This window comes from Typha latifolia, chromosome 5, assembly GCF_019914945.1.
Source record: "Typha latifolia isolate L0001 chromosome 5, TyphaL0001v2, whole genome shotgun sequence".
NCBI classification, from domain to species: domain Eukaryota; kingdom Viridiplantae; phylum Streptophyta; class Magnoliopsida; order Poales; family Typhaceae; genus Typha; species Typha latifolia.
In genome coordinates this window covers 4146743-4166919 of record NC_133090.1, presented here as the reverse complement: position 1 = coordinate 4166919, position 20177 = coordinate 4146743, and the positions used below count along the sequence as shown (strand labels likewise).

At 38.4% G+C, this 20177-nt stretch overlaps 1 protein-coding gene across 1 annotated transcript; it reads left to right on the top strand.

Moving 5' to 3' along the window:
* The first annotated feature begins 2718 nt into the window (after positions 1-2718).
* Positions 2719-4354, top strand: LOC140789481 (peamaclein-like). Its single transcript, XM_073139195.1, has 3 exons — positions 2719-2975; positions 3836-3881; positions 4003-4354. The coding sequence occupies exons 1-3, from the start codon at positions 2883-2885 to the stop codon at positions 4185-4187; spliced, it is 324 nt and encodes a 107-aa protein (XP_072995296.1). The 5' UTR covers positions 2719-2882; the 3' UTR covers positions 4188-4354.
* The last annotated feature ends 15823 nt before the right edge of the window (positions 4355-20177 follow it).

Below are 20177 nucleotides of genomic sequence, written 5' to 3'. Positions count from 1 at the left end.
CGCCATTTAAAATAACTATGCCAAAACAAACCTGACCATTGGAATCCTTTTTCTCCTTTTTCATTTAAATTAGAGAAAGAAGGGAAGGCTTCAACTTGTCAAGGAGAAACCAGTAGTCTACTTTCAATGGTGAAGGCAATAACTATATATATGCCCTTTATTAGACTTGCGAGTTATTATATATGAATGCACCAGCTAAGTACTACAGCGGTAGAAAAGAACATGAATTGGGCTTGAATTGACCTCACGACGTCGTTGATAAGCAGCATTTCTTGGCCAATTTTACTGATGATTATTGGATTAGTTTTAACTTATTTTAAAGGAAGAAGAATTATATGTTTTCCCCTGCCAATGTGTAGCTTTAATCTAATTTTGAATAATAAAATGAGTATTCTATTAAGTATAGTTTTCCTGAATTTAATCTATTATATAATAAGAAAAGTAACACCAAAAGGAATTAAATTTACTACACCAAGACTCTTATTCCACAAATTAGCCAAAACTGCCATAATACTTTTATAGTTGCTGCGTGTGTGTATAATAACTCGCAAGTCTAATTAAGGGCACTTATTATTCAAAAGTAAAAGAAAAAATAATTAGAAAAGTGAAAAAAATTCTAATAAAGGGCACTTTGGTGACCGATGCGACACGGTTAGTTTTGGTCGTAACAAGGGCACACGTGACGCATATCCTTTCACGTGGTAGATAGGACCACATGGAGATTGAGGACATGCAGTTCAAAAGTGACAAGAAGGTTGGCAACTATTACAGATATCTTAAGAACAAGGTGGTCGGAAGCATAGTAGAGTGATGTGATCAAAGTTTGATCGGATCATCTTATGTGAATATTAGGCTCGATGGATTGAATCTATTTATCTTTTAGTTAATCATATTTATCATTTTGCTATGTTTATCCTTATTCACGTTTAGCTTTTATATAAATATATATTTTAGGCAAGTTTTAGTTAAGTCATGTCGGCTTTTAATATAAGTCCTAATTAAGTAACGGAAGTGTTTAATGTAAATCATAGTTCAAGTCGTGTAATCCTTTTGGGCTAGCCTTAGTAGCACTCATTATAGTTGACTTTTATGTATAAGAGAGATGAGTTTTTTTTTTGTTTAATCATCTGAGCATTGAGAGTAATATTTTATTCTTAGACTATCTTAGGATAAAAGAAAGAGTAATCTTAGAAGTAGAAATATATTAATTGTAATATAAGATTAGAAGTAAATTAATCACGCTTCATATCCACCATCGCTCCCCCATATTCTCTCTCTCCACTGTGGTCGCCATCTTCCACCGTTATCACCATCGTAGCCACCTCTATCTAGCACCAAGACCCACTTATTGCGAGTCGACCATAATCGGTTTGTAACACTAATCATCCTAATAAACATATCAAAATGAGCTCAATCTATATAAGTATAGTATTTTAGTAAAATATCTACTAAATATTAACCCAATATCTACAAGAGGATTTGAAGTCATAATCTTTTATTACACAACTTCTTATGATAAGAGAATTAATTACACTTGCACGTTGCAACCCCTGACCTATTGTTGTTTTATATACAGTTATTAGAACTCGAGCGAACTAAGTAAAGTGTCCGACATGATAACTTAACTTTTAAATAAATTTTTATTTATTTTTATCAGGCTCAAATCATAAATAGTTGTTTAAACTACTTATATATCTGTGCGAGTAGAAAAAGAAAAAGAAATATAATTAGCCCAGGCGAGTGAAGTGAGTTGGAAGTTTCCTAAATCATTTAAAAAAAATTATAAATCAACAACATCAAGTCAATAATAATTATCAATGATGCAACTTCCTCGCACCCACCCCTCAATCACATGAATGGAATTTGTAAGTGACGATAAAAACAAGAAACATTGATTCACGAGCTTAGAATTTTTATTTTCAAAGCTTAAACTTCAGTGCAGTCTGCAAATGGTAACTTCTTTATTTAACTTTGGGAAATTTCTATTTCAACCCTTTTATTTTTTTTCTCACCCTTATTTTTCTTTCTTAACTGTCTAAATCGTTATCTAAAACACTTCTCCATTAGTTTTCTTTATGAAGAATGTACTGCTATAGTATTACTAGGAGTTATTCTTATTTGTTATTTTCGCAACAGGTTAAATATGATCCAGGATATTTTCGCAACAGGATAAATTCTCTCTATATTTAAAAATCCATTGTAAATTGATATTATTCTGACACATATAAAGGCTTTGTGTTCCTTTTGTTCGACACTCCATGTGATCCCATTCAGCTCCTTTCGGTGCAGTTAAAATCTTCCAATTTAATCCAACTCATCAACCCAGCTATAACTATAATATGCAAGACAGCAAGTTATGGTACAATTGATCAATATAAATATAATATACTTTTTTTTTTCATATCCATATTTTTTTTTGTATATATTAACTTTCTAAATTATAGAAAATCTCTCATCTCTTAGCAGTATAAGCGAAAAAACATAAATAACTATTTTATACTCAATGTACTTCTAAAATAAGAGTAAAATGTCACATAGAGGGTTTATTCTATTAGAGAATTTTAAATGGATAATTAACAGTAGGAGACATTTCGGATAATTTTATAGTTAAAAGGAGTCAATATGTCAGGTGTAATTATCCCTATAATATGAATCCAATTGAGTAAAACTATTAATTTGGGTCAAATAAAGTCAAGAGAGGCAAGTAGCTGTGTGCTTAGCTGTGTTAGTAGTATAATTTTACATCGTGTTGCATTATAGATTAATCCTAGTATTCTATCTCCCATTCTTCCCCTCTATATATTGAGAAGGCCTCCACCATCCCGAGAACAAGAAAGAGTGCAGTTCAGTGCGCTTATATTTTGATATCTTTAGCTGTCTCCATGGCTTTCTGCAAGTGCTTCGTTGCTCTCCTTTTCCTCTTCATGCTTGCAGTTCAGCTGGTTGATTCCAGCACTGTTGATAATGACCATTTGGTGAGCTTAGTGCTGTCATGTATAGTTGATTTCATTTCTAGGAGTTCCATAGGCAGTCATATATGTTTCAGATCTTCGTCTGTTTTCGTCTTCTATTGTTCCTTTTTCTTTATATTATATTGACCGTTTGGTTAATCGTAAGTTTAACTAGTTAGATAAGTTGTACATCTAAATCAATCTTTACAAGAAATGAGTCAAACTGCGTCAAAAGCATACATGCTATATAGAGACCTAAAACATTTATTTATAGCACTCTCGCCCTCCTATATTCAGCGTAGAGATTAAATCGACAATCTCTATCATGGATTAATAAGATTTGACTGCTACAGTGTAGTGACGGCCTCCTCTTCTTCTACTACTTTTGGTTTTTTATTTTTTGTTTTGAAAGGGTTCATAAACACATGATATCACTTAAAATTTAAAGTGCAATATTGATCCCTACAAAAACATTGATCAACAGAAAGAGTGACATCAACAAAATGCATTATTAGAGACAATAACATCAATGGTTCAATCAGTAGCGCTGCTTAGACTGTTCACAATTTTAACCAACGTGAGAGAGTCACAAAAAAGGGAGAACCCACCAACTTAGGGAGCACCTTAAGCCCTTCTAACAAAACAAGATCTGCTACAGTAGGGAGTGTAGATGGCTTTACCAGACCAAATGATGAAACCTCCTCTTTTACTATTCTTACTTCAGTATTTAGTAACTCTTATGTTACAAAATGAAGTATAAAAAGAAGGGGGGATATTCTGGCACACTGTGATGCTTAACACTTTTTGGTTGTGGATCACTATTTTTATATCGACTCCGTTTTGCTTTTAAATCTTTTCTTTCTTGATATATTTTACTTTTGTAGGTGATGATGAGCCATGGAAGATCTCTGCTTGAGGCTCCAAAAATAAGTGAGTCTAAACATCAATCTTCTCCTCAAGTTTAAATCAGAACCAAACAAGTTAATTAATCAACTAACTAATTATGAGGTAATTTGGTTCTTAATTGATTCATAATTATATATGAATCTAGATTGCGGAGCATCGTGTGAGGTGCGGTGCAGCAAAAACTGGAAGAACAAGATGTGCAAGAAGCTGTGCGGGATATGTTGCAGTAAATGCAACTGTGTGCCTCCTGGAACTGGCCAGGATACGCGTCATATGTGCCCTTGCTACGACCAAATGACCAACCGTGTTGGTCGACCAAAGTGCCCTTAATTAAAAAGTTTATCTTTTTTTTACAAACAAATTCTTCCTTTTTCTTTTGAAAAATAAATGCTTTTTATTAGACTTGCGAGCTATTATATATATATGCACCAACTAAGTACTACAACAGTTTTGGCTAATTTGTGGAATAAGAGTCTTGGTGTAGTAAAATTTAATTCCTTTTGGTGTTACTCTTCTTATTATATAATATATTAAATTCTTTAAAACTATACACAATAGAATTCTTCATCCTTTTAAAATAAGTTCAAACTAATCCAATAATGAGCCAAGATGTGCTGCTTATCAGGGAGGTCGTGAGGTTAATTCGAGCCTAATTTGTGCTCTTTTCTACCGCTGAGTCAGAACTTTTGGTCTAGAAAAAGATTAGTTAGATCAAATTTCAAACTGGAGGATTTTGACGCAGGATTTGAAGGAAGATTTCTACATTAGAAGAAACCAATCAAACTGAAAAATAAATTAAAACTTTTAAAAAAATTATAAAGTTATTGCCTTCACTATAGCAAGAAGATCATTGATTTCTCCCTGAAGCCTTCTTTCTCTAATTTGAATGAAAAAGAGAGAAGGATTCCTTTGATCAAGTTTGTATTGGTGTACTTAATTTAAATGGCGTGGTAACAAGCACAGTTGAGCATTTCAATGGCTAGCTGTTATATAGGGAAGAGGTCATGTTATGACATCAAAATCATAGTAATGTAAATAATAATGGTCAAAGCCACAATTATAGCGTAATAGCTAGATCCTATCCGACTCGACATAGATTATGAGCTTAATTTTTCTGTTAATATTGAGGTTAATATTTGATAATTATTTCTATAAAAAAATTTGAACAATTTTATTTTCCTTGAAAAACTGGCGTTTATAAATACACTCAAACTCCTCTTCATATACTCTCATCGTGATCTTTTGAGTCAACTTGGTGAGCACAACTTAGAAGTATTCATAGTCAAATGGTCCAAATTAAATGCGTATTGTCTCTACAAACTCGTCTCAAGATTAGAAGGTCGAGTTCACTTCATCACTTAGCACCACCGTATGGCTATCTCCTCCACATGGAATGAAACTAAGAGGACCTTTGAGCCTCAGGGGTGTGCTAGTACAAAAAGAACTATTTAGTGTGGTAAATCTAGTCGAGTGGATCTCCTGCTAAACTTTAAAAAGTTCAACTACATGGTTCCTGCTTGGATCTCTGTCTCCTCTTCCTCTTGAGGGTTCGCTCTACGCTTTTGTTAATCGTCACCAACAGCCCAAAGTAGAGGCCATCGAGGTGCTTGTTCTTCAAGCTCTGCCCAAGGATTATCTTCTTCAAAGCAAGGAATCACCGGTGCTCGATATTAGTTGGGTGCCGGCACCACACTAGTCATTCTTAGTATGGGTGTGGGCAAGATTGGGCTTCTAAGAGGTGGGTCTTTAGTCCCCTCTAGATCTTTACCATTTTGTAGAGTTGGAGGTGTTATGGTGCCTTTGAAATAGATTTGCAAGGCTATCATGGATGTCCAGCATCGTCCCTTGCATCATGACAAGCATGGTTACCATATTCCGTCTTAATGGTTTGACAACCGGTGGGATTTTTACCTGCCATGTCAGTGAGATTAGTGGTGATGACAGCCTCGTCCCATGTTCTAGGTGGAGATACGCAGCCATGAAAGTCTCTCCATGTTGATGAGCCACTATAGATCTAGTGGAGGCATTAATTTGAGGAATAGTGGCTCTAATGCCAATAGATATGAATTTGCTTTAGGGGTGTATATTTTTTGTGAGTGGTGGTGGTAATGGTAGGGATGATGAGATCTAGAAGGTAGAGATAGAAGGGTCGGGCAGGGATAATCATTCTGGTCCTAGGAGAGGTGGCGACACCAGTCTAAGCTGAGGGAAGCCAATTGAGTCACTAAAACGACAAAAGTGGAGAAAGCTCCACCTTTCTTTCCCAGAGCGCTGTAAGCCCTTTTGTTCTTTTATACAAGACATTCGTTGCTGGTCTCAAAAAGATCTTATCCCGTGGGCGTTAGCGGACATTTTTCATTCGCCTTCCGACCCGTGGGAGTATATAATTCTTTCTGAGACTGACTCCATCTTCCCACCACGCTGTAGCAGGGCGAAATCTCTGGTTACTGGTGATGAGAGAATGGGTAGATACATGATTTAGAAGGGAATAGGAAGGAGAAGGCCGACCCTGCGGAACTAGGGTGGTATAGATGTTGAAGAAAGGAAGAAGGGACGACGATCTTAGAGAGGACGATGGCCTAGCTTGAGAGAACAAGAGGGGGAGATCGAGAGACGAAAGGAGACGCAAGGTAGAAGAATGTAGAAAATGACCAATATTCTTCAATACCCTAAACATGCCCGCTCTCCACATATTTATTTAGAGGCTGACCCCAATGACTCACAGTTAATTATTATGATTTGAACATGAGAGTCAAGCCAGTCAAGTCGAGTTGAATTACTTAGTTAGATTTGCTTATTGCTTTAAATTTTAAATAAAGCGATTGTAAGCCCAGTATGTCAAACTGGATTCGGCTCGTTATGATTCCACTCCTATAAATATGAGAGGTCATGGGCTAATTTTCATGGTGGAATGAATATCAGATTTAACTATTTTCTATTTGAGCATTTACTATTTTATTGTAGCTATTAGATTATCTTTATCTTCGTAGAAGTAGATTTTAACCATAGATCCCTTCCAAGCTTCTAAATTCTGACCATCATCTTCCTCCATAAGCTACCATATCTTATGGCCACCCACTACCACCCTTGATTATCCTCCTCAGCGTCAAATTATTGCCAATCTGTTTGTCCTGTTGTGACCTTCCTCCACTATTTATTATATATTTTCTTCTCGATCTTATATTCATATAAAATTAAAGCCAAAAGATCCCTAACTTGTGAAGCCACTCATAAAAATATTAGAATTTTCTTATGAGCAAATTGATCTAGATCTGATTCGTAATAGTAGTATTAGAGCTAGAATTGCTTGGCCGATGGTTAGCACAAGATCGAAGAAGACGAATGAGGAAGGAACATCTATGGAGGATCAATGACTCATCTTAATCCTTGTGGAAGTTTCCTCGGCGCCTTCAGCCATCATCGTTGATGAACCATCCACGTGGGCGAAGTCATTGGTAAAGTCCGTGGACTTGTTGATAGAATCATCGAGGGAGGGTGTTGGATCCACCATGGAGAACTCCAAGAGGATCGAAAATGTGGTCCAAGCCTTGACGGTAGCTCTTCTAGCCCAGCACAACCAATCGCGCCAACTGTCCATGGTGGAACCATCCCTCCCACGGCAAGAAACTACAACTTGTGAGGGAGGGGAGGTGCTGGCGCAAATCGCAGCCACAACTTCTCCTCTAGCATTGTGGAGGTTCCTCCAACCCTACAGACCTTTCCAGCCATGACTATAGTGCTAGAGAAGTCGCCTAGGTAGGGGCCAACGTTGTCTTTCTTTGCCGTGGTGGAAGCTAGGGCTCAAATCCTTAGTTTTCCACCGACGATGATCCAAGCCACCTCATTTGCAACTACCATGTTAGGTCCTTTCCAAAACCTTGCACTCAAGCTACGCCGGCGACAATCGTAGGAGATCGGTGACTAAACACCCATGGTGGCTATTTCTATTACACCAAAGCTAAGCTTTGTCGACATACTAGGGCTAACATTCCAGTGACCACTGGCGACCACAGTTGGCTTTCACTAGCCAACTATAAGCCCTTGGTGGACTATGCAACCATCAATGAATGCCAAATGGCTAGGAGCGATGCATTTCTATACTATAGTCTTCACCTAGTTTTACCTTGCTGAAAATCACCCATCATTCATCCCACCACCGTAGCTCTACTATAGTGGGGCTAGAGGTACCAGCCACAACCACTAGGGCTTGCGGGGACGATCGGAGGTGTGTCATGGTGGCCCGTGCACCTAGCCCAGCCTATGGAGAATAATCTCCCTCCACTACTGCATGCTAGCTTTCCACCACCGCGAGGACTAACATGAGGTTGACTATCAGTGACCCACGACCGAACCTAATCGCTACCACCTCCCATGCAACTTGTGGTGACACCCCTAGGCCAAATTCTAAATTCAGAACTAGGGTTAGGTTAGAGTATTTTCGTGGAGTTTTGAAGTGCACGAATCTTAAGGCAAGCTAAATTTTCTACAGACCAATTCGACCACCTCATGTGAACTAGTTTGTGGCCCATGAGCATGATCTTGAGACCAAGTACGAGCCTGAGGATGGCTAGTAGAACAACCCTGTGGCCTGCATTAGTTGACTAAGCGGAACTTGCATGTAGCCAGGCATGACATGAGCCAGACCATGGGTTCCACACTATATTATTTGAATTTGTGTTTAGAATAATACATAATATATTTTTTATATACCTTCGGGATATTTTCAAAATTTCATCCAACTTTGGGGTAGTTTTTTGGAATCTGATTTGGCATTTTTCTAGAAGATGTATAATGCTGTCAAATATCATTCTTGACCTAAGTTATCAAATTAGATGATTATTGGATTACATTTTACTATTGACATATTTATATATTTATCCATTAAGAGCACAATATGAGTATATTCTTGTTTTTTTTATATATAAAATTTAATATGCTTAGCTCTATGAGCTAATAAAAGTGAGTTTAAATTATAAAAAAATCTCATATAAGTAAACATATTTCATCATAATACATTTCATGCTATGTGGCAACTTATTGATACGATCTTCCCTTTTAGGACAAGGTTCGATCTCTTTTGATTTTCAGATTTGGACTAGATTTGACACGTAACTTTGTAAATAGATCCCAAAAAAATGCCACGATCGGATTAACGTGAAATTTTGATATGGTATAGCTCCAGAAAAGAGCTTTCCAACAAATCAAGTTTTAGGCAAATTGGAAGTAGGGATCTCGAGATATCGTCCGATTAATGGACAAACGTCAGGGGGTCTAATCAGGATCCGTGGATGGAGGCACGAGATCCTAGATGATGGTGGTTGGTGGTGGACCGGCGTTAATGGAGTGGCACCGGTGAAAAGTGGTGGTGGAAGGGTTATAGTTGATGGAAGGGTAAGGGCAAGTGCTGGATAGATTAGAAGAAGGGGGATGAGAGAGCCACCCCTAAGGGACTAGGGTGATTGGCCGGTCGAAGGAGACTAGAAGCGGTGTCGCCAGGGATCGAAAGAACGGGAGCGAAGAAGATGAAGGAGGCAAGGCAAAAACTTAATTCATCAATAATGACTCCATGGTTGCCATCCACACCTTTAGAGGCTAACCAACAATTCAAAATTAACCCTAAATAGTGCATTTTCGTCGACCGCGTTCGAACGCGCCCGATCGCGTTCAAACGCACTTATTTCTCACTTCTCTGGATTTGTGAATGCGATGCAGGCGTTCGCAGGCGCGTTCGAACGAAGGCGTTCGCAGGCGCGTTCGAACGAAGGCGTTCGTAGGCGCGTTTAAATGCAGGCGCGTTCGAACGCACAATTCACACTCTCTGGATGTGCGAACATGATGCAGGCGTTCACAACCGCGTTCGAATGCACTCCACCTGCGTTCGCAGGCGCGTTCAAACACAGGTGCATTCAAGAACAGGCACATTCAAACATAGGCGCGTTCGAACGCACAATTCACACTCTCTAGATGTGCGAACGTGATGTAGGCGCTCACAACCACGTTCAAATGCACTCTACCTGCGTTCGAATGCAACATATAGAAAACTTATTTTTTTAAGAATTAAACACTAAAACAAGAGATAAAGACACCCCTAAAGTGTATCCATGCTCGAGACGACATCGGTGAAGTCTGAATCATATCACTTATTATTGTGCCACCTATATTAGTTGAATCAATATCTAATCTGATTAAATTTATGTTTCCTTTATCCACATGGAAGTATATGATTGATCCACATATCAAAATTATATTATTAATACTTCATAACTCCCTATTTTCTTCACATCTCACTATCCTATGACTAATTCATTTAAGCTATTATTTTTTTCCACCTTTTGCTCTTATATAACTACTTCATAACTTTCTTTTAGTTTCATATCTCTCTCCACCTTTCACTCTCTTATAACTAAGTCATTTAACTTCCTATATCTGTTCACATTTTACTCTTCTATAATTACTTTGTAACTTCCTATATCTCTCCACCTTTTACTCTCCTATAACTACTTAGTAACTTTATTTTTACTTCATATATCTTTCCCCTTTCACTTTCCCATGACTAAGTCATTTTACTTTCTAGATCTCTCTACTTTTTTACTTTCCTATGACTAGGATATTTAACTTTCTATATGTATCCACCTTTTACTCTCCTATAACTAAGTCATTTAACTTTCTATATTTCTCCGGCTTTTATTCTCCTATAATTACTTTGTAACTTCATTTTTACTTTATATATATCTCCACTTTCACTCTCTTATGACTAAGTCATTTAACTTCCTATTTTTCTCCACCTTTCACTTTTCTAGAACTAACCTTCTTTTAACTTCCTATTTTCTCTCCTCTACCTCCACAAAATGATTCAACTTTCCATTTCCATATAACTATCTAAAATTCTCATTAACTTCACATATATAATTAACCTTGTTCTCTACTAAAATAAACCTATATTAACATAGATTTTAAAATAGTAATAACTACCTATGATTATAACTACCCATACTCCTCTCATAATTACTTCTCATAAACAACTCAATAACTATAATTTATGACCAACTATAAATGTACCATAAAGGCTAACCTTAAAAGCCTTTGGAGGAGAGACCAAAAATCCAATACTCTCATATTTTTGTAAAGCACACTAAATACATTCTTAAGGATCTAATTGAAGGCAAATTAAAGAAGGAGAAGGAGAAAGAGGTTGAAGGAGGACTTTATCAACAATAAAGGTGAGGGTTCTAGGCTCTTAAATGCCTAGAAACCCAAAACCCTTTCTCATGTTTTCTTTAATTTTCTTTTCAAAGATGTAAAATTTTTAAGTTTCAAATCCTTAATTAGGGGTTTTCCATTTGGATGTAATAATGAGTTGCCAATCTCATCATCGGTTTACATGTCTTTGTATGAAAAAAATGCAAGGCTTGTATCTTGTGGTGATATTAGAAACTCAGGAGTGTGTGCCCTTATTTATATTATATTCTATTTTAATTTTGATCACAATGAAATTTGTTAGAATCCTATTTTTTTTTAATAGCAAATTTGTTGTTGAACAATCTTTTAGTGTAGAAGAGACCATGATTAAAGGTACCCTTAGCACCTGTTTAGCTATAATCATGTGAGTAGTTGTAGGAGAGTGTAGGGATTGACTGAATAATCATTTTTTGGTCATGTAAGTGCGAAATACTTGGGAGTGCACTAACTAGCTGCCTGTATACAGTCATGTATTGAAGAGGATCACCTGAGGTGCTGAGATAACTTGCTGCTAGAAATACAATGGGAGTTGTAGCGCTTTCATCCTAGCATTTTCGTGCGCTCTAAAAGATCCAAGAGGTACTTTGTTTGATTAAGAGGGATTCTAGTTGCTGTCTGAGATACTTGAATGCCGACGTAGGAATAGAACCGCGGTCCTTCAATGCAAACTTATGCTTGAGGTTATCAATGAGCTTAGAAATAATTGGTAGATGAGTTCCTGTCACAATAATGTTATCAACATAAACTAATACAAAGAGATGTATAAGATGTTGATGGAAAGCAAATACTAAAGAGTCCACCAAAGAGCCAATAAAGCACAATCCATGAGTACATGGGGAAGTCATTGAAATCAAGCGCGAGGAGCTTGTTTCAAACCGTAAATTGCTTTGTAAAGTTTTCATACATAGTCAAGCTTGGAGGGATCAATGAAACATTAGGATTGTTGCATAAACACCTCCTAAGTCAAAGTCCCATGCAAAAACGCATTATAGACATCTAATTGTCATAAGGGCTAGTTATAACGTACTGCAAAAGATAGCACAAGTTTGATAAACGTTGTTTTCTTGTCGGTAAAAATCTTAGCGACAAGTCTCATATTGTGTCTATCAATAGAGACATCAACTCTAGTTTTAAGTTTAAAGACCCACTTAGTTCGAATATTATTGTTAGGAGTTTGTGGACATAAAGGCCAAGTTCCATTTGTCATGCATATTTCAAACTACCTACCCATTGCAGTTCGCCATTGAGGGTGAATAATAGCTTTGGAGTAACATGTAGGCTTAAGAGGATGTATGGTAGCATTGAAGGCTTTCATAGGATGCTTTGTGGCATAAAAACTTTGGTAATCACTAAATCTTTTTCATCTTCAAGTGCCCAATTTGTGATCACTTCCATGCTAGTTGGTAGGGGATTTTGTAGGAGGTTCTGATTGGTTAGTTGAAGTATTAGAGTAGTCAGGAGGGACTTCATGCCTTTGAAAGCTCAAACAAGGTGAAGGCATAAACTGATAGTCTTGTGGTTGATCATGAATATGGGTGGACTGCAGCGGAGACTAAGATGGTACAGCAATGTTAGGTATAGTTGGATGTAAATGATGAAAGGAAGGAAAAGTGAAAGACATACTTGATGCAAGCCAACTCCAACATTAGATGATGAAGAAGAGCTTCGATGCAATGCTGGAAACAAACTCTCATCGAAGACCACACCTCTTAAAATGTAGATTTGCTGATTAGTGAAGTCGAGACATTGTCAACCTTTTCTATTGTGAGCATAACCAATAATATGCATTTCCTGCTGGGAAATTCAAGCTTATTTTTGGTCTAAAGACATTCGAGAGGATAATATGCACGTCCAAAGATTTTGAGGATAGAGTAATTTGGAGATGCTTTAAACAACTAATTAAGTATACGGATTAGCAAATTTGAGCGAGGCACCTGGTAGGAGATTAATGAGATATACCAAGGTAAGTAGGGTATCAATCCATAATATGATGAAAGTCTAGATTACTAACAATGATAAACCTGTCTCAATAATATGACAATGTTTAATTCTATCGAATCCTATATTTTGTTGAAGTATATCGAGGAAAGTGACTTTATGTACAATGCCATTTCTTTTAAGAAAGAACTCAAATGCATTAGATTAAATACTCAAGGCGGAGATTACAAACTTTTGCTTAAGAAGAAAAAGCCAAGAATATCTAGAGAGTTGGTCATCAATAAAAATCACATCGAATTTATATCCACCATTTGTGATAATTGGTGATGACCATGATAGCGAAGTAATTCTAGTAGGTAAGACAGATACTCTAGAGCAAAGTGAAAAAGGAATTTGTCTACTTTTGGTACATTAGCATGCTCCACGAAGATAACTATTTGACTTTGAACATAGAACAATTGATGGGGGGCGAATTGATCTTAAAAAGTAGTATTCAACACTAGACTCTATTAGAATATTAAGCTATCCCATTTGACTAGTCAATTAGATTAATTGGCTAGTCTAGAATTTAAGAATAATACTTTGGTTTTGAGCTAACTATTAGTGTTTTCTATACTTTTAAATTATAATAACCTTTTATATTTTTTAGATGATGGAAATCAAAGAGTTATATATGATAACTAAGAGTCATGTAAACCACTATGTATATAGCCTTATCTTGTGCAAGAAAATTAAGTGAAATAAGAAAGTTTAAAGTTTTATCCACTTCATCTTATATTAAGAGAACAATTTTCTTCTCTTGAGTTTTCTACTATCTTCTCTTAACAAAGTTGAAACACCCACCTCCAAAATTACGTGTTTCTCATGTGGAAAGATCCATGTGACTCACATATAACCTGTCAGTATAATAATCTCACAATGTATTTAAGATAGGTCTAAAAATATCATACTAATCCAAACAAATAATCTAAAGTTATAATTATCACAGGCCTCAACAAGCCTCTAAAAATACAAGTCCATATATAAATTTAAAATATCATAACCCTTGTAGGGGCTAAAGTGCAACTAGGAATAATAGAACAAGCAATCCTAATAAGAAAATAAATTTACTACTCATCGATATCTGTGTCCTCCATAATTAACTCTGAAATACTTTTACCAAAATGGCGGTTGGTTTACTTGTCAATTTTTAAACAATTGACACTCTATGCCATCATTAAGCTGCAAAATAATTTTCTTGCTGTAGTAGTTAATGCTGGCATGATAATGGCTAACTAGTCCATACCCAAAATCAAATCAAAATCATGCATCTCAAGGGGTAAAAGGTCTGCCCTAAAATCCCATTTGCCAAAATTCAAAGAGTGCAAGGACTATAAATTTGGCGAATCTCCAAAGAATCACCCATTGGGGTAGCTATGAGCAGAGGTTCATCAAGAGGCTCTTGTGTCACATTAGTATGCCTCAAAAGTGAGGTAGAAATGAAAGAATGTGTAGAGCCCCAGGCTCAAATAGAATCCTAATTGTATGAGAAAATAAGGTCACAGTACTTGTCATTGCATAAATAGGTTTAAAACAAAATTCTTTTATTAATCTAATTTTCTCTAGAGAGAAGGAAGGGACAATTTGATTTCTATTTAAGCATGATTTTAAATTCTAAAGAAGCATATTTAATTGTTACCTGTAGCCATATCATTAGATGCCTCTGTATCTTACTCCGTCATGGCAAATACTCGACTAGTTCGTCTGCCCCTTCCTCTGCTAGAAGTCCCCATCGCGCACCACCATGTCCTCTACTCGCAGCAGTACTAGCTCTTGAGTCCCCAGAAATAGTTGGCATAGTTGAAGTGACTAACCCACCAGCTAACAGAGGACAATGGGGTTGGATATGTCCAGCCTGTCCATAATGATGACAGGTCACCTCCTAAGTACTAGAACAATCCCAAGATAAATGTCCCCTCCGACCACAAGTATAGCAAGTCCTCTCCACCAATGCAGGCCGTCGTGTAGATCCTCCACGACTAATGCTGCCTATAATCGATACTGGCCTCTCACTGCTGATATAAGTGATGCCTTACTAGGTCCACCCGAACTTTGTGAGCCGGATCTGCTTGAAGCTGCACTAGAACTAGCGCTACCAGCATAGGGATGAAACCTCGGTCGATAAGACCTAGAGGGTCCACTCCAACTCAAACCACCTCCTTGCGGACACCCATCAAAGCGACTTGGACATTTGGCCACTCGTTCCTCTAGCAAATCTCTCTCGACTATCCCTGCGTTCTCCAGTAGCAACGCATAAGTCAAGTTCCTCACCATATTCACCTGCTTACGGATCTCAACCCATAGTCCCATCTTGAATTGCTCAGCTCTGGCTGTATCATCTGGCACAACTCTAAGGCAGAAATGGGATAAGGTATTAAACCTTTCCTCGTATTAAGCTACAGTCATATTTCCCTAGTTTAACTAGGTAAACTCCTATGTCAGCTCAACTCGAAGGGATGCTGGGAAATACTTCTAATCAAAGATGTCTGTGAATGCCTTCCATGTGAAGTACTCTCCTATAGGCTAGTCTGGCATCAAACACTTAGTGGCCTTCCACCACTCTTTCGCCTTCCCACGGAGAAGAAAGGTGGTAAAAGTCACCTGCTGATCCACCCATCGTGTTCGTCCTAGCCACCGCCATACGCTCATGAACTAGCTTCTCAATGAACCTCTCGTACTGTCTGACCAGACACCTAAGGGCCTCCACGCTACTGGCTGAAGCATCCACAGCCGACTCATTAACTGGAGTGGATGCTCCCTCAGAAGTAGTCGCACGAATCGATCTATCGCGTTTAGGCGGCATTCCTATTAAGTTTTAGAGTATTTTATTTATAATTCAGAAACTATACCTACAAATTAATATCTCTTATGTCCAATCTATCATGGTCCCTAAACTTTCTAAATCAATATATAGACTATACCCTAGATAATTTGTCAGATTATGGTGAACCTATGTAATACGAATCAGATCAAATCAAATCACATCAAAAGGAGATTAGGCTCAATGGATTGAGTCTAATTATCTTATTTGGTTATTTAGTTTAGTTAGAGTCTTAGTAGGTTAGGATTTTATTTAATTAGCTAAATTTAACTCTGTGCAGTTTTGGAAAAGTATTATTAGAATATTCTACATATATCCAAATAATATTAAACTAGTTGGATAAAGTCGCCAACCTCTAGAGCTACAACTTTGATATTCATGACTTCTCCAGATTCAGAATCTATCTGTGACAAAACAAAAGATTTATCCGAGAGGTAATCGGAGAAGATAAGGAATACTAGTTTAGTTGGTTTGTTAGGGTTTCATATTGTTTTAGGACTTGTTGGCTAGCCTCTATAAATATGTGGATGACAACCAACTTCATTATGGAATCAGATTATTAGTTTATTGCCTCATATCTTCTCTCTAGATTATTAGAGCCTATCATTTGATATCAGAGCAGATGAACCTCAAACCTCTATTAATAGTTCAAAAAAAGAAGATGACATCAATAAGGAGACCTATGAAGAGCACACTGATAAGGGAGGACTGAGTGCACGATGATCCTAACCGTGAGGCCGATTCCTTTGGAGCGACCACGGCAGGACCGAGTCAACTAACGTCCATGGGTTCCAATATGGATGAACTTAGGGTCATGTTCAAAACATTGTTGCATAGAGTTAACAACATGCAAAAATATCACAATAAATTCAAGAAATATGTCGTGAATCGATTGGGTTTGTCATCTCCTCGATGATGAACGAAGTTTCAAGAAGGACCAGCGGTGGGACCTCATCGAACCGATACCCCCCAGGTCCAAATGCGTCATATGAGTGTCAATGATCCCCTCCTACCTATGCCTTCACATCATCCCCCACCTCCATTATAAAACTCAAGACCGACGGTGGTGGAACCCGAGAGGCGTGCGGCACTAGTACGCTTCGTCGATAAGGAGGATTGACACTATGAGGATGAGGTTAATCATTATGGAGATCGTGACGGATGTGCTTGAGGATTTAGAGAAAGTGATCAACATGCACAAAGGTTTAGATTTGAACCAAGGATCTTTTACGAACCCGACAATGCTATTCGGGGGAGAACCGCACGCTTGGACTTTCCAAAATTTCAAGGCGGTGATCCTTAGATTGGGTGTTTCAAGTTGAACAATATTTTGATTGTCAAGGTACAGCAGAAGATGCAAAGGTCTAGATGGCAAGCTTTCACCTCCAAGGAACGACATTGCATTGGTATAGATCGGTTATTCGTGGAGGTGGATTTACCGGATGGGCTAATTTTTGTAGGAGGAATATATGCAAATTTGGGACAGCGGCATATAAAGATTTTACTTCCACATTAAGCAAGATGGTTCAAAGGATAACCATATTGGAGTATCAAGTGGAGTTTGAAAGAGTTAGTAGTCATTATGAGCCACCGTGGCCCGAACGGACATTGATGAGTACATTTATTTCAGGGCTGCGGGATGAGATACAAACATATGTTCATGTTCTACTCTTGAGGAGGCCTTTGAGAAGGCTGTGAGGATGGAACAAAAGAATAGGGCTCTAAAGATGGCAGCGAAAACTTATTGGGGCAACTAAGATGGGTGGTTTGCACCTAGAAAGCCGACTGAAAATTCTGCGCTTTCAAAAATAGCAGCTGCGAGCACTAGACTACGACCACCTTTGAGACCTTCTTCCGATGTTAGAGGAGGCACAAGACCTCCTGTTCGAACTCTCACACCTACCTAGGTGGAGGAGCGAAGAGCGAAGGGCCTTTGCTTTCGATGTGATGAGCGTTTCACCCCCGGTCATCGGTGTTCTAAACCGATTGGAAGTGTGATGCTTATCGACGGTCTTGAGGAGGATGATGAGGTTGTTGATGATGGAGAGTGTCCAGAGGACGTTCTTGAGGAGACCATTGAGGAGGGCGTGGAGGAATATATCCAAGCTGAAATATCGATTTATGCATATTCAGGTACTTCCGCGCCGAGGACGTTACGGGTAGATGAACTCGTTGGAAAGCATTGTGTGTACATACTCATCGATTCGGGGAGTACACACAACTTTCTAGACGAGAGGTTAGTGAAGAGATTGGGTTTCGATGCCGAACCGACCATGGGATTTGACGTTGTTATTAGAGACGGCACAAAGCTTAGGGCGGAGAGCTTATATCGCCGAGTTGGTATACGGGTACAAGGACACAACATCATTGTGGACTTGTATCCGTTGGTACTGCGAGGAGTGGATATTGTCCTTGATGCTCAGTGGTTACAGAGTTTGGGACCCATCACATTTGATTTCCGGAGCATGTGGATGAAATATAAGCAAGGTAACAAAGATGTGTGGTTTGATGGTGTTCGGTCTTCGCCGATTCCTGCGATGCAACCTATGGTGGGGTTGCCTTGTGCGTATGATTTGGCCTATCTTCTTCAGTTAGGACCAGTAAGAGATGAGCCTTAAACAAGTTCAGGTACTACTATTGAATTGTCTAATTTATTAGATAACTTTTCTGGACTGTTTGAGGAGCCATAGGAGTTGCCACCGAGGAGAGTGGCGGACCATCGCACAAAGATTGTTCCCGGAGCTGCACCGGCGAACGTGAGGCCATATCGGTATCCACATGTGCAAAAAAAAGTTATTTCAAAGATGGTAGCCAAGATGTTAGAGCAATGCCTCATATAACCAAGTTATAGCTCATATTTATCCCCCATACTTTTGGTGCAAAAAAAGGACAGGACATGGCGTTTTTGTGTCGACTATTGAGCACTAAACGCTATTACCATCAAGGACCGGTATCCCATTCCGGTTATCGAGGAGTTGCTGGACGAGCTTTCAAGGGCGACTATATTTAGTAAGCTTGACTTGAGGGCCAGGTATCATCAAATTAGAGTTCACCCGGCGGATGTGCACAAAATTGTGTTTCAGACTCCGAACGGGCATTACGAGTTTCGAGTGATGCCTTTTGGTCTCACCAATGCTCCAGCTACCTTTCAAGGCCTCATGAATGATATATTTCAGCCTCTACTGTGAAATTATGTCTTAGTATAATTGACGATATTTTGGTGTATAGCAGGACTGAATTGGAGCATTGGCGGCATTTGGAGGATGTGCTGAATTTGTTGAAGCAAAACTAATTGAAGATCAAAATGTCTAAGTGTCTATGGGTTGTACCAAAGGTGGAGTATTTAGGCCACATCATTTCAGCGGATGGTGTACTGACGGATCCACAAAAGGTTACATGCATGACCGCTTGGCCTATTCCTACTACTACCACCAGATTGAGAGGATTTTTGGGGCTGACCGAATATTATCACCGATTCATCGCTGGATATGGCAAGATCGCTGCTCCTTTCACTTCTTTGTTGAAGGACTATTTTAGATGGACGGATGAAGCCACTATAGCTTTCGAAAATTTAAAAACAGCAATGATGACGGCACCCGTTTTAGCGCTTTCGAACTTCACCGAAGAATTTATTGTGGAATGTGATGCGTCGGATGTTGGCATAGGAGTTGTACTAATGCAAGAAGGACGTCCCATTGCCTATCTTAGAAAGGCTTTATTACAAAAATATCAGTAATTATTGAGTTATGAAAAAAAGATGTTAGCAATTCTACATACGGTGACAAATTGGAGGCCTCATTTAATCAGTAGACGGTTCATTATCCGAACCAATCGAAGGAGCCTTCAATATTTCATGGGACAGCGTATACACACTCTGGCACAGCAGGATGGGTCACAAAATTGTTGGGATATGATTATGAAATCCAATACAAGAAGGGAACGAAAAATAGAGCGGCAGATGTACTATCGCACTAACTCAATACCGTTGAGCTTGCAGCCTATTCTTCTCCTACCTTTCCCTTCCTTGACGAGCTGAGGTATGCATGTACAACTGACCCCGATATTATGAGATTGTTGCAGGTGGTGATGGATGATCCGGAGCGCCATCTAGAGTTGGAGAATTGAGGTGGTTTGCTGCTGGACTACGGATGCATTTGGGTGTTGGAGCGTATTGGTCTGGTTGCATATCGTTTGGAGCTGTCGGAGGGGTCAAGAGTGCATCCTGTCTTCCATGTTTCATTGCTGAGGGAGCGCATTAGAGATCATGAGATAATTGGATCAGT